A 15,736-nucleotide genomic window follows, 5' to 3' on the forward strand; every position below is an offset into this window, starting at 1 on the left:
GGTTGAGGTTCACAGATGCTAACAGACTAAATAAACTGATCTGCAAGGCCAGTAATGTTGTGGGGATGGAGCCGGACTCCCTTAAGGTGGTGTCTGAGACGTGGATGTTGTCCAAGAGAAGGACGATGTTGGACGACACCTCCCACCCACTCCACGACATGCTGGCCAGTTAAAGAGCCAGCACGGAAGCCCACACGCAGAATAGGTGAGAACAATACCAGGAACTCAGGGAAACCGACTGGATGATGAGGATGATTAGAAACCGGTAAGAACACAGCTGAACTAACTAATGAGAAACTGGGAAGTAGAAATGAACAAAGTACACACAGACAAAAGGCTAACACAATAAAACAGGAAACCAACATGAAAACTAAACACTGACAGAAGACCAAACTGAAAACGCTGGGTCAGCGGCCCAGGAACCCTGACAGTGGCGCTGTAACATAGTAACTGGATGGCTCTGTTTTTTAATCAGCTTATAACAACACATTATAAATAAACTGTGACAACATTCCTCATAACACACCTGGTTATGAGGAATCCATAATCCAGTTATTTGAGCAGAACTTATTGAGATACGCCTGCACCAATCCATCGATGTGCGTCATTAAATGTAGAACATCCTGATGGTGTTACTTTACAGGGCGCACACAGCTGAAAACGTTAAACTGTGACTGTCACCAGTTAACATGGGCGTGTTTCTTAAATCAGCAGCAGGTGTTCAACAGCTGACGGAGTGAACATGTCACGTCCCCGTGTCTACCCAGCCGGCCCCGCAAGGCTACATGTGTATTGTTTCTCTCTCACTCTCTCCTCACCGCTCTGCCTGGGCGGAGCTCACTGTGGGCTCCCACCCTTGGCCCACACACCTGTTCGCAATTAAGCTGCCATTATCTTCCCACCATTTAAGGCCGGGACGCTGTGCTTCTGGTCGCTGGACGGTTGTGCGAGACATGTTAGCGATTCTCTCAGCTCCGTGAATTTGTGCTTGTTTTTCAGACTGTGAGTAATTTTCCTCTCCTGTGTGACAGTTGTGTGACTTCCCCACTATATGGACGTGTGAGTTTCCCCTTGGACCCACGGATCCCCAGATTGTCCCCTTTCACCAGGCACGTGCAGAGGGGGGGGCGGGAGGGGCTTGAGCACCCCCCCTTTCCTGATGGGTGCCCAAAGTGCCCTTTTGTTTGTAATGTTTGTGTGCGTGCGGAGTCCTGTCTGTGCCCCTCAACAATAATGTTTAACTATTAATCCCATTTTTACTAAATAAAAGGATCTGGCTTGCATCAGACCTGGGCGGTCCAGAGCTGTAGGAGAAACACAAATTAACTCAGAGAGGCAGACTGATGCAGCAAAGCCATGAAGTATGGTGAACAGCGTACACTGTACTCTATAGCACCCAGGAGTATTAGCTTATTATGTACACGTTGGTCAGTTGTCTTGTGGCAACTGACGAATTGAAACAAATGAGCGTGCTGTGCGTAACAATGCGACAAACATTACCTGTCCTCTTATTAACTGCACAAGTAGTGCTGGTCATAGCTACTGGCTGACTGGGTAAGGCTGTCATGGGTCTGTAGCGCTGTCACCGTTTTAGGGAACATACTTAGTTTTAAACACGGGCGTTTTTAGCTCATATATAGCCCAAAGGAATCAAAGCACCCCAAAGATGTCTTACTTTTTTTGACAATATTTGCTGTTTGTGTGACACACTACTAAAAATAGAAAAACCATACAGTACTTGGTTGAGACGTAATATTCTAAAGACAAACGTATAGATCCCCCCCCCCCCCCCCCCCAAAAAAATGGTTTGTTCCAGCTCGCCTCTCCCCTGCTCTGCTCTAGCGCCCTTTCTGCCAGAGAGATGGTGGCTGAGACGCAGCAGAGCGGAGGTGTGAGCGCCTGGCTTAACCTTCAGTTACTCTTTATATAGTTAGATAGGAGTCAGACCATGTTTCAGTAAAGCATTACACCAGGTAACCTGCAGTGTTGAAAACGTGTTTTCCGACGATGTTTGCTACCCTACAATCAGAGCTGGGCTGGCCATCCGGTATGCCCGATGGTGATTTTTCGTTTTTATGGGCCGATGGGGTTTTTTTTCTTTTTTTTTTGTTGTTGTAACAGTATAAACAATGAAAGCTGGTGGATTGGCAGATTTGTAAAAATAACTCAGTTGTTTGGTGGTGGCTGTGGCAGAGCTTCCACCGGGTGGATGAGGGAAAGGTGAGGCAGGAGGAGCAGAGACCCGAGGAGGCCGCCGGTCCGAGTGTCAGGTGAACTGAACTTCAGGTAAGAAGTTATGACCTGCAGTCTATCTGGGTCAGATATAAACCAAGTTTAGGTGGAGTTTATTTTAGCTGTGCTGACTTTTTACAGTCAGTTACAATAACTCGTACTAGCTAGCATGACGGGGTTTCTATACAGCTGGGTGGGTGCTGTGATGTTACTGATAGTGAACTTTATTTTGTTCATAAGGTTAGTTAGTAGAGTTGCCAATCGTCTCGCATTCAGAGGAAATATTACACGTTTCGTATTGAGGTGAAAAGGAACAGTTTGTCCCGGACTTCAGCTCGAATGGAAAAAGACACAAAGCTGGAGTTATTCTGTTACACTGCACAGCTTCTCCTCTCATTCTCCCTCTCTCTCCTGTTGCTACTTCAGTCATGAAACTGATCAATGATCAGCTAATCGGCTTTTCTTTCTTGTTTGTTTATCGCCCACTTTGAGCCAGAAAGAGGAAACCAGCGGATGTCGCGCTAAACAACAGCAGCATGCTTCAGCTTGATCAGCTGTTGTTAGAATTTATTTAATATTAATTTCTAGTATCAGCTGATGTTTGCTGGAGCCACAGCTGTAAAGCTGCTGGTCATGGGCCCGAGGAGCCCGTCCAGCCTCAAGTGTCGTCAGCTGGAGGGTCCGAGGAGCCCATCCAGCACCACGCCTCGTTAACTGAGGGTCCTGGAGGACCCAGCCAGCACATCCTCACATCTGCTGATGGTCCGGGGAAGTCTGTTCAGCTGTCGTCTGCTGAGTCATCCCCCGCGACTTCTACATCATCACCATTCGCATCACTGCCTGCAGCCGTCCCGCTGCCGTCAGGTCCGGCCTCCGTGTCTTCATCCACGCCTGGTCCGGCCTCGCCTGGTCCGGCTTCGTCTGGTCCTGCGGTTACCACACCGCCGTCAGAGCCAGCTCGACCCGTTCCGCCTCGCCTCTGCCGGCCGTTTTCCGGGCCTCTAAGTTGGCATCATGGCCTTCGGGGACGGCCTCCGGAAAGCGTTCGTCGCCGCTGCTGGCATCGCGGCCGACCTCCGGACCTGCTCAGTGGCCGCCACTACCTTCAAAGTGGTCGGCCTCCTGATTGGTTTTGCCTCCGTTGCCATGTGCACGGTTGGCCTCCCGAACTGTTTGCCCGTCGCCGCCGTTGCCGTGTGCACGGTCGGCCCCCTGAACTTTTTGTGGACTCTTGTTGAGCTCTGGTTTTTGTTTTTGATGTACTTTCCTGCGTTTTTGGACTCTGGTGCTCCTTGTTTTTTGTTTGGTCTCTGTCCCTCTATCCTGGCCTGGTGCTTTGTGCTTTTTTTGTTTGGGCTGTCGGGAGCCAGCCCTTGGAGGGGGGGGGTACTGTCACGGTTCTGGGTCCGTTGGACCCAGTATTTTGAGTTTATTATGTTTTGGTGTAATTTTGCATCATGGATTGTTTTCTTGTTCTCTTGTGGTTGTGATGATTATTATTATTATTAGAGTTTCATGTTTCTGTTATCCATTTTTTAGGAATTGTGGTTTCATGTATAGTTCAGTTCCATGTGTCATTTTCTGTCTCTCTGTGTTGAGTCCGTGTCTCTGAGTTGTGATTCATGTTTCCTGTTTTATTGTGAAAGTCTGTCTTATGTTAGTGTGTGCAGCTTTGTTTCCCCCGTCTCGTTAGCCCTGATCTCCCCCAGCTGTGTCCCCCTTCTGTGGCCCATTCCCTCATTACTACCCTGTGTATTTAAGCCCTGTGTTTTCCCATGCTCGGTGTCGCGTCGTACCTTCAGGTTATGCCTGTGTGTTCCTGGTCTCCGGTTTCAGTAGTCACTTCACGTTTGGTTTTCATGTCAGCAATAAAGCTAAGGTTCTGATTCACAATTCTGTGTTCGAGTCCTGCGCTTGGATCCTCCTCTCCGCCTGCCCGCACACAGAGCCCTGACATAATGTCGTCATACGTTTTATTCAAACGCTGCTCCCAGTGAGGTTTCTGCTGCGGGCCTGTTTTTAGTGGCAAATCTGGGAGAAACAGTTGCATTTCTATCGTGATGACAGAGCTGAGCGTTAAACGAAGCAATGAGGCACAAAACGTGTCAGGACTTTTTTATAATTGAGTTATTCACTCGATGAGTAATATTGTGGCGAGTACAAGCTCGTCCAGATGAACAGAATCAACTTTGTGATGTTTTCTTCGTCTTTGTTATTGTCATTTTCTGTTTTTCATCTAATCTTTTTCTTTCTGTCTCCACATTATAATGTTTTCTGTCCTGCTTGATTTTCTGTTCGACTTATGCAAAAGTACCTTTTGTTCGTTCAAATGACTTTGTAAACACTTTTTGAATTCTGTTTTTAAATGTCAGCTGATTTTAATTTTAAATGTCACTTTGACTGGTTTTATTTTTATTTTATCATTATTTTATAATATTTGTATTTATTTGATGATAAAATCACGAGGTGTTCACTCAGGATCTAAAACAAACTGACGAAATCTTCGTGACTGATGATTTTCTGATGATTCTTTTCAGCACAGAAAGGTTCATCTTTTAAAAATGATGAAGAATTTTCATTTTCATTCACTTCAAAAACAAGTCTGAATGTACCGACCCTAAAAGATTATCTTTAGAAGTTTATTATTTGAGTTACTTACCCTGACAAGTGTAAAACACCTCCAGGTACTTATAAGTGCCACGACACGGGTCGTCTAGGCTCTTTGTATCAACAGTACAGCTGTTTGTCCCATTGCACCTGTGAATGCAGGTCAAAGGTGAATCAGTGAAAATTCACTGCATCATCTGAGAGAAGATGGAGAGCTGAAGAAACAGAGTCAGCATCTGTACCTGGTAGTTACATAGTTCATGCTTTCTGACCAGGAGCAGTGAACATTTTGGAGCTCATAGTGATGACGTCCATGAGAGCACGTGGTCTTGTCACGGCGACCATAATTCGCCCAGGAGACGACTATAACCTGTCCTTCATCTGAGGAAGAGTTCATAGAGTCAAACTGTAACCATGGTGATATTTTTAACTGCATTAAATGTAGAAAGACATAGAAGCTGTGTTCTCACCACACTGAAGGTTTGCCTGAGATCTTCCACATGTTACACTTTGGCCTGAAACAGACACAGATCCCATAGAAACTGTAATCATTCATGTACAGATTGGGTTCATCAGTCATTTCTAATCACAGGTTTAACAGAGTCATTACGTGTGAAGCAGTCGTAGGTGGTCTCCAGGTATTTGCAGACTCCAGGATCATAAGTAATGTTTGACTTTATGTCACACTTGGTTTTTCCATGACAGCTGCAGGGAGACAGAAACAGCTGGTTTTCAGCTCAAAGATATGAAACAAGTTACTTTCAGGTAATCATTTACTTCCTGTTAGTTTGAGTAAAGCTGTTCAACAGGTTTTAGTTTGTTTCTTCTTTTGAATCAAAGGCTCACTTCTACCATCCCACAGTGCTCACCTGTTCCTCACGTTGTTCACAGCGTCACTGTGAGACCAGGTTACTTCACCTCCACATCTGTACTCAGCTGACCTCACAATGATCATTCCACCCACTGTTATACAGACACAGTATGAGAGAAAAGGAACAACTCAACACAACATGCAATAATCCAGGTTTCAGGCTTCAGTTTCAGACTCAGATGCTGCAGATCCATAAATAATGAGGATTGTACCTCTGTACACCACCACAGTGGATATTACATTAACTCTGATCAAGGAGGAAACTTTAAGTCAGTGTTTTTGTTTCTAATCTACATCAAATGTTTCTGAACTTTTATACACAGTCCAACATCCTCAGAGCTTTTTTTAAAGAATAAATGCACTGTTGGTTTGTTGATCAGGAAAATACAATTTAAACTGAAAATAAGCAGCTGTGCATAAAAAGGCTGTAAACTATAAACAGTTCATCCAATACTTGTTAAGTTTGTTGAATTTAGCCTGAGAGTCTGAATTTGATCTGCAGTGAATTCTTGGACACTATTTTCCATCTTACCACAGCTCAGGCGATGAACACTGAGGCCGTTAGAGGTGACCACTCTCCCTGTGGATATGGGGGTCACAGGAGGAGGAACTTGAGCTCTGATAAAGCCTGAAATAAAAAATAAATTGTACATTTCTGATAAATTAATGGGGAATGTGTTGATCATTTTCTTGCTGAAGGTGAAGCTACAGCTGGTCCCTCATCTTACTTTAGTTTTCCCTGATGGATGTGAAACACGGTTAGTGTCAGCGAAGCTTACAGTAACCTCTGTCTGCTGAAGCTGCTGGCTGATTTAGCTCCAGGGTGGACAACAAAGATCACATTTTGTAAAGAGTGCAGAGACATAATATCTATCATGTTATTATATATCTATATTCAACATTGCATCAATACATTTGTCAAAAAATGTCTCTCTGTGCAAAATGGGTTCAAAAACATAAACAGCTGTGGGATCCTGTTAGTCAGTGATTTGAACCGAGGGAACAAATCGTGGCAGGATCAGCCTGATGTTATTTGTATCCTGCTGTAACTTTACTGTATAAAGAGCAAACATCTCCAACATGTCAGGAGCAGTTAGTCATTACAACAAGTGTTTGTGAACTAAAGATCAAGAATGTGGGATCCTGTTTGTCTGTGATTTGAACAGCCCAGCGCTGCTCCCGACGCAGGGAAACCAGTTCTGCAGGGAGACCGACCTCAGCACCTGTGCAGGTGAAGCCAAAGGGCAGATTTGCTTCACCATATTTTCTCGTCTTTGGCTCAGAATGAAGTTGGTTTGGAAACATATTCAGCGACGCTTCATCTCCTGCTTTGCGTTTCTGTGGCCGCCCCGTGCTAGCAGTGGTTTTGTCCCCCCCCTTTCATACCGCGCCCCCCCTGCAATGGCTCTGTGCCCCCCTAGGGGGCGGACCCCACACTTTGAGAAGGTCTGCTTTAAATCAAAATTGATTTAAAGGATTGCAATCCAAAGCCTCTATCCCTGATTTCCTCACATGTCAACAAGGAGCCCCACAACATCCAGAACCCCCCCACCCACCCGCCCAGCAGCCACCAGACAGGTTTCATTTCATTTTCACTGGGAACAGAAATAAGATTTTAAAAAGGTGTGTGTGAAGGATAGAGTTTAGATTTTAGATCACACAAATACAATATTTAGTAGTTACAGACAGAAGAAGAAGAGGTGAGCTCTAATAATGAGAAAGTTCACAGAAAGGCTCTTTGTGACCAGAATATAAGAAGCAGTAAAACAGCATTTACCTGAAGTGATGAGTGAACAGGTTGCTGCCAGCACTGAAAGAGACAGAAAGAAAGCTCAGTGTCAGACTGTGTGTTTGATATCAAGTTGAATTCACCTCAAAACATGAAACAGAAATGAAAAGCAAACAGGAGAAAGCTGCTGCTTTCATTCACACCTGGATTCTTTGGAAACTCTTTCTAAACAGCAGATTTCAATGACACATTTATTCTCTTCATCTTTCCAACTTTTGTCAATAAACTTATTTGTGTTGACAGTTTGACTTCAACTCTTCAAAGTAAATGATCAGCCATGAATTGCTCTCAGGACTCTGTGAAGCCTAACTGTCCTGCTGAGGTGATGCAAACATGTATTTAGGATGTTAGATGAACTGATCCAATAAAGCAGAAAGAAAAGCATGTCACAGTACAGCACAGTGGAAAGCTAGAAAAGGATTAGACTGAACATGTGCAGCTGATTTCATGTATAAATAAAGGATGATCAGTGTGTTGTACTCACACAGTGTGCTGCTGAGTCCGGAGCAGAGCATCATGTTAGGAGATCTGGATTACAGTGAAGAGCTGATGGAGGATCAAACACAGAGCTGCTGGATTCACTCTGTTTCAGTAACACCTGTGATGTACATGCAAAGCACAGCCAATGGAAAAGCAGAGTATCCTCCTTCTCACGTGCAGGATGTTGGATGTTTGGAATGGAAAAAGTATGAGAAAAAGAAAAAACCAGGATGTGAATAAACAACATGTAAAACAGGGTGCAGCAGGAACACAGCAGGAATATATTTGTGTGGAAAATTTTCATATTTACATGGAACATCTCCACATGTCTCTCTGGTCAGAGACCACAAACGAGACAGTGTTTGTGATGCTGAGTCAACAGTATTATATTGTAAGTGTTTAAAGAGAGGTTTCCATTGACTGTGACTGTGTGAAGAACTGTTGAAAGTTCCTGAACAACACAACATGCCATTGTATGGCAGCTGCACCATTGTACACTATCTCTACTTTTAACTTTCCTTTTTGCTAAAGCATATAGTTGGGACCAAACACTCCAAACACAACAAGTAGGCCTGCAGAGCGAGAGCGAAGTGCTCTAATAGGGTGATATGGTACCACAAGGTCATTAAGATAAGATGGGGCCTGATTATTTAAGACCTTGTATGTGAGGAGCAGGATTTTACATTCAATTCTGGATTTAACAGGAAGCCAATGAAGGGAAGCCAATACAGGAGAAATACAGCATTTTGGATTAACTGAAGGCTTTTCAGTTAATCTGCTTCATGCATGGAGAGGGAGACATTGTCTAAGAGTTCTTCTGTCTCCTACTACCTGAACTGGGTCGAGGAACATCCTGGGACAGAGCTTATCCACCCGCTTCCTCTCAGCTGTAGATAAGCTGCTGTTCCAACAAACAACAACATAGAAGATGGCCGACAGCACCAGAGAGTCTAAAAAGGTCTTCAGGAGTTCCCCCTGCACTCCAAAAGATCTCAGTCTCCTCAGCAGGTAGAGTCTGTTCTGACTCATATCTGTTATTAACCTCTGTCTCTCTTCCACAGCATGTCTTTATCCTGTCTTCCTTCTCTCACCCCAACCGGTCGCAGCAGATGGCCCCGCCCCTCCCTGAGCCTGGCTCTGCCAGAGGTTTCTTCCTGTTAAAATGGAGTTTTTCCTTCCCACTGTCGCCAATGTGCTTGCTCATAGGGGGTCATATGATTCTTGGGATTTTCTCTTTTTACCATAGGATCTACTTTACAATATAAATTGCCTTGAGACGACTGCTGTTGTGATTTGGCGCTGTATAAATAAAATGTATTCAAACTCAACTGAATTGAAAGCTGAAGGCTCTGCTTCCCATTGTATGGAGCAATCACATGTGAACCAGCAGTCTGAGAGCGAAGTGCTCTATTTGTCATACGGCACTGTAAGGTCATTAGGATAAGATGGGGCCTGATTATTCAGGACCCACAAAGTCACTTGGAGGGATTATTTTTCCTGGTTAAATGATGATCTTCTAAATGAGTGCATTTCCTGTGCAGCTTTTTCCAAGACTCCTTTTTTTGTCGTGCAATGTTTGAATAAATCCTGTGATCTACATGCAAACCCATTGCCAGTTGACGGTAATAGACAGGGTGCGGCAGGAGTACAGCTGGGAACACATTTGTATGGAAAATATTCTGATTTGTATGGAAAATATTCTGATTTGCATTGAAAATCTTTGTTCTAACTCACAAAGGAGAAAGTGTTTCAGTCCATGGGTCAAAAGCTGTAATGAAATCAGCTCGTTGGAAAAACATCTGTTAGAGAGTGGACTCAGGCGCAGAGCTTAGAAATAGAGACAGTGCGTTTATTTACAGTGCAGCAAGGTGACAACAGTTCAAATGTGTGTGACCAAGTGGTCGGCGGGGTTCTAAAAGAAATAATAAAATGACAACGCCACCTAGGGGAATTCCACCCCCAGGAAATATATGTTTAAGAAAAATAGATAAAAAGAGGCCGCACAGATTCAAGGATGCACACTGAGGCAGGTTGGCTCCAATATTAAAACAGTTTTATTTATAGTAAAAGAAATAAAGAATAAAATATTAGGAGAACAAAATGTTGACAGTGCCCTAGAAGTACAATAAAACAATGTTGGAACTTGGACTTACCAGCAGCCGTGGACCCAAAAGAAAATCACACAAAAAGAAAATCACTGCAGCCCACCCGGTGCTGTACAAAAGAAAGTGTGAAAGCGACCCACCACCTGAGGTCCCAGGGCCACTGGCACGTCCTCCGTTCACTGAAATAAAACAGAAAAATACGTTAAAGGAAGAAAAGGACGCTGAGCGTCTGGCTCGCTACACATCATAAAAAAACTAAAATACACTTTAATAACTTTAATAAAAGAAATCGCACACACACACACACACACACACACACACACACACACACACACACACACACACACACAGATCTTCAGTCATGTATCCTGTGCTTCACAGTAACTGTAATTTTATTGGTTGTATTTGTGTATATAACCCCCCACCCCCCACCCCTGTCCTGTATTTATTGTTCTTATTTGTCGCATCTGTGATTACAGCAAAAACATACACTGAACAAAAATATAAAGGCAACACCTTTGTTACTGCTCCCATTCCCCATGGGATGGACGTAGAGACCTAAAATTCATTCCAGATACACAATATAACCATCCCTCCCAAACAGTGGTCACAAATCAGTCCAAATGTGTGGTAGTGGGCACATCTGCTATATTGAGATAATCCATCCCACCTCACAGGTGTGCCACATCAGGATGCTGATCTGACATCATGAGTAGTGCACAGGTGTACCTCAGACTGCCCACAACAAAAGGCCACCCTGGAATGTGCAGTTTTTTGACCTGACTCCAGCTCGTCGCCGTAACAGACTTGTGTGGGCAAATGCTCACATTCGATGGCGTCTGGCACGTTGGAGAGGTGTGCGCTTCACGGATGAATCATGGTTCACATTGTTCAGGGCAGATGGCAGCTGAGAATGTCCCAGTTCTTGCATGGCCAGCATACTCACCGGACATGTCACCCATTGAGCATGTTCGGGATGTGCTTGACCGGCGTATACGACAGCGTGTACCAGTTCCCACGAATATCCAACAACCTAAATAAAAATATATATATTACATCTTTTAATCATGTAAATTCCCTGCTCCTGTCATAGATGTGCACATGATGTCCAAAAAAATTACCAAGTCCAAAGTTCAAATGTTAAACGTCATATTGACGTCCAGGTTGGGTCATGGTTGGACGTCCAAATTGTAGATTAAGTTCAGATGATGGACCGGCAGACCAAATATTGAGAAGATCTTAACATCTATCCAACGTTCAATGTTTAGTGAATGTGCTTTAGCAAAAAGGAAAGTTTGAAGCCTGATCTTGAAAGTAGAGATAGTGTCTGTGTCCTGAATCCAAACTGGAAGCTGGTTCCACAGAAGAGGGGCCTGAAAACTGGAGGCTCTGCCTCCCATTCTACTTTTAAATACTCCAGGAACAACAAGTAGGCCTGCAGAGCGAGAGCGAAGTGCTCTAATAGGGTGATATGGTACTACAAGGTCATTAAGATAAGATGGGGCCTGATTATTTAAGACCTTGTATGTGAGGAGCAGGATTTTACATTCAATTCTGGATTTAACAGGAAGCCAATGAAGGGAAGCCAATACAGGAGAAATACAGCATTTTGGATTAACTGAAGGCTTTTCAGTTAATCTGCTTCATGCATGGAGAGGGAGACATTGTCTAAGAGTTCTTCTGTCTCCTACTACCTGAACTGGGTCGAGGAACATCCTGGGACAGAGCTTATCCACCCGCTTCCTCTCAGCTGTAGATAAGCTGCTGTTCCAACAAACAACAACATAGAAGATGGCCGACAGCACCAGAGAGTCTAAAAAGGTCTTCAGGAGTTCCCCCTGCACTCCAAAAGATCTCAGTCTCCTCAGCAGGTAGAGTCTGTTCTGACTCCTGACTCAGTGTTGTCTTAAAGACATTCCTGCAATTTAATTGGCTACAAAGAGCTAGGTTGATCTGCATACCCAAGAAGTATGCGATGCCTTGTAACGATACCTTGAAGAAGCATTTAAAATATAAACAGAACTGGTCCCAGCGTGGAACCCTGAGGAACTCCATTATTAACCTGAGAATGTGAAGAAGGCAAATTGGAGTCTGTTAGACAGACATCACTGAAGTCACTGCGGTGCAGAAACTTTAATACCTACTGCATGCTCTGATCTCTGTAGTAAAAGTTCATGGTCATCAGTATTGGTATCAGTATTTTTTTCACTCTAATAGTTAAGATTTTATTTGTGAAGAAATTCATGAATTCGTTAATAGCTGAGATTAAAGGAATGTTTGGAGCTCTGTTTGTCATCCTGGCTACAGACTCAAGTTTGTTCTTATTTTCTTAAAAATCAGTGATGAATAGTAAAATGGGGTAACGACGTTACGTGGGTAACGACAGCGAGACCTGGAGGGGCGTGATTGGGAGGAACGGCCTCCCTGATCTGAACCCGAGCGGTGCTTTGTTATTGGACTTCTGTGCTAATCACAGTTTGGCCATAACGAACACCCTGTTCGAACATAAGAGTGTCCATAAGTGCACGTGGCACCAGGACGCTCTAGGCCGTAGGTCGATGATCGATTTTGTAATCGTATCAGCAGACCTGCGACCATATGTTCTGGACACTCGGGTAAAGAGAGGGGCTGAGCTGTCAACTGATCACCACCTGGTGGTGAGTTGGATCAGGTGGCGGGGGAGGACGCTGGACAGACCTGGTGCACCTAAACGCGTAGTGAGGGTGTGCTGGGAACGTCTAGCAGAGGCCCCAGTCCGCAAGATCTTCAACGCACACCTCCGGCAGAGCTTCAACAGCATTCCGAGGGAGACTGGGGACATTGAGTCCGAATGGACCATGTTCAGCGTCTCCATTGCCGAAGCTGCTGCATTGAGCTGCAGCCGCAAGGTGGTTGGTGCCTGCCGTGGTGGTAATCCCCGAACCAAATGGTGGACACCAGAGGTGAAGGGAGCCACCAGGCTGAAGAAGGAGTCCTATCGGGCTTGGTTAGCCTGTGGGACTCCGGAGGCAGCCGACAGGTATTGACAGGCCAAGCGGAATGCGGCTCGGGCAGTGGCTGAAGCAAAAACTCGGGTGTGGGAGGAGTTCGGAGAGGCCATGGAAAAAGACTTTCGGACTGCCTCGAAGAGATTCTGGCAAACCGTCAGACGTCTCAGGAGGGGAAAGCGGTGCTCTACCTGCACTGTGTATAGTGCTGGCGGAGCGCTGCTGACGTCGACTGAGAAAATTGTCAGGCGGTGGAAGGAATACTTCGAGGACCTCCTTAATCCCACTGACACGTCTTCCGAGGAGGAAGCAGAGTCTGGGGATGAGGGGAATGACCCGCCAATTTCCGGGGGCGAGGTCACTGAGGCAGTTAAACAACTCCTTGGTGGCAGAGCCCCTGGTGTTGATGAGGTCCGCCCCGAGTTCCTGAAGGCTCTGGACGTTGTAGGGCTGTCCTGGTTGACACGCCTCTACAATGTTGCATGGAGATCAGGGGCAGTACCTGTGGACTGGCAGACCGGGGTGGTGGTCCCCATCTTTAAGAAGGGGGACCGGAGGGTGTGTTCCAACTACAGGGGGATCACACTCCTCAGCCTCCCTGGAAAAGTCTATGCCAGGGTGCTGGAAAGGAGAGTTCGTCCGTTAGTCGAACCTCGGATACAGGAGGAACAATGCGGTTTTCGTCCTGGTCGCGGAACACTGGACCAGCTCTTTATCCTCTCGAGGATACTTGAGGGTGCATGGGAGTTTGCCCAACCAGTCTACATGTGTATTGTGGACTTGGAGAAGGCATTCGACCGTGTCCCTCGGGGTGTCCTGTGGGAGGTGTTGCGGGAATATGGGGTGTCTGGCCCATTGCTACGGGCCATTCGATCCCTATACAACCGTTGCAAGAGCTTGGTTCGCATTGCCGGCAATAAGTCGGACTCGTTCCCGGTGGGTGATGGGCTCCGCCAGGGCTGCCCTTTGTCTCCGGTTCTGTTCATAATTTTTATGGACAGAATTTCTAGGCGCAGCCAAGTGGCGGAGGGCTTTCGCTTTGGTGGCCTCAGAATCTCATCTCTGATTTTTGCAGATGATGTGGTTCTGTTGGCTTCATCGGGTGAGGGCCTCCAGCTCGCACTGGAACGGTTCGCAGCCGAGTGTGAAGCAGCGGGAATGAGGATCAGCACCTCCAAATCTGAGGCCATGGTTCTCAGCCGGAAAAGGGTGGAGTGCCCACTCCGGGTCGGGGATGAGTTCCTGCCCCAAGTGGAGGAGTTCAAGTATCTCGGGGTCTTGTTCGCGAGTGATGGGAGAAGGGAGCCGGAGATCGACAGACGGATTGGGGCTGCAGCTGCAGTAATGCGGACGCTGCACCGGTCCGTCGTGGTGAAGAGGGAGCTGAGTGTAAAAGCGAAGCTCTCAATTTACCGGTCGATCTACGTCCCTACCCTCACCTATGGCCACGAGCTGTGGGTAGTGACCGAAAGAACGAGATCGCGGATACAAGCGGCAGAAATGAGCTTCCTCCGAAGGGTGGCTGGCCTCTCCCTTAGAGACAGGGTGAGAAGTTCGGCCATCCGGGAGGGGCTCAGAGTAGAGCAGCTGCTGCTCCACATCGAAAGGAGCCAGCTGAGGTGGTTCGGGCATCTGACAAGGATGCCCCCTGGGCGCCTCCTGGGCGCCTCCTGGGTGAGGTGTTCCAGGCATGTCCCACCGGGAGGAGGCCCCGGGGCAGACCCAGGACACGCTGGAGAGATTATATCTCTCGGCTGGCCTGGGAACGCCTTGGTATTCCCCCGGATAAGCTGGAGGAGGTGGCTGGGGAGAGGGAGGTCTGGGCCTCTTTGCTTAGGCTGCTGCCCCCGCGACCCGGCCCCGGATAAAGCGGATGAAGATGGATGGATGGATGGATGGAATAGTAAAATGTTCTAGCTTTACTGAGAGCTTTTTTTAATAGAGTCACTTGGAGTGATTATTTTTCCAGGCTAAATGATGATCTTCTAAATTAGTAAGATGCCATTTCTGGACTTCCTGACCAACCGCCCCCAACATGTCCGGCTGGATAACCACTGCTCATCTACAATCACGATGAACACCGGTGTACCACAAGGCTGTGTGATGAGCCCTTTCCTCTACTCCCTCTTCACCCACGACTGCAGACCTGCTGATGGTTCCAACGCCATCATTAAGTTTGCAGATGACACCACGGTGAATGGCCTCATCAGTGACAATGATGAGGCCGCCTACAGGGAGGAGGTGGATCGTCTGGCTGAGTGGTGCGACAGAAACAACCTGCTGCTTAACACCGAGAAGACCAAGGAGCTCATCGTGGACTACAGGAGGAATGCTGACCCACATCCACCCATCCACATTAAGGGGACGGCTGTGGAGCGTGTGAGTAGCTTCAAGTTCCTGGGAGTCCACATCTCCGAGGATCTCACCTGGACGACCAACTGCTCCAAGCTGGTCAAGAAGGCTCACCAGCGCCTCTTCTTCTTGAGGACTCTGAGGAAGAACCACCTGTCCTCAGACATCCTGGTGAACTTCTATCGTTGCACCATCGAGAGCATCCTGACCAACTGTATAACAGTCTGGTACGGGAACTGCTCTGCCTCGGACCGGAAGGCGTTGCAGAGGGTCGTGAAAACTGCCCAGCGCATCGCCGGAGCACCACTTCCTG

The 15,736-nt window shown here is 46.5% G+C and overlaps 2 protein-coding genes across 2 annotated transcripts in view; both read right to left on the reverse strand.

Annotated features, from left to right (window-relative positions):
* Window positions 1–15,736, reverse strand: part of LOC309697849 (L-rhamnose-binding lectin SML-like) — an 88,669-nt gene that overhangs the window by 54,649 nt on the left and 18,284 nt on the right. The window lies entirely within an intron of this gene.
* Window positions 1–15,736, reverse strand: part of LOC309697845 (uncharacterized protein) — an 80,410-nt gene that overhangs the window by 29,816 nt on the left and 34,858 nt on the right. The window contains exon 9 of the mRNA XM_082520038.1: window positions 4,892–4,989. Within this exon, the coding sequence (XP_082376164.1) occupies window positions 4,892–4,989 (98 nt within the window). The remainder of the gene's footprint in view (window positions 1–4,891; window positions 4,990–15,736) is intronic.

The sequence above is a fragment of the Aulonocara stuartgranti genome (assembly GCF_965226115.1).
Source record: "Aulonocara stuartgranti genome assembly, chromosome: 20".
Lineage (NCBI taxonomy): Eukaryota > Metazoa > Chordata > Actinopteri > Cichliformes > Cichlidae > Aulonocara > Aulonocara stuartgranti.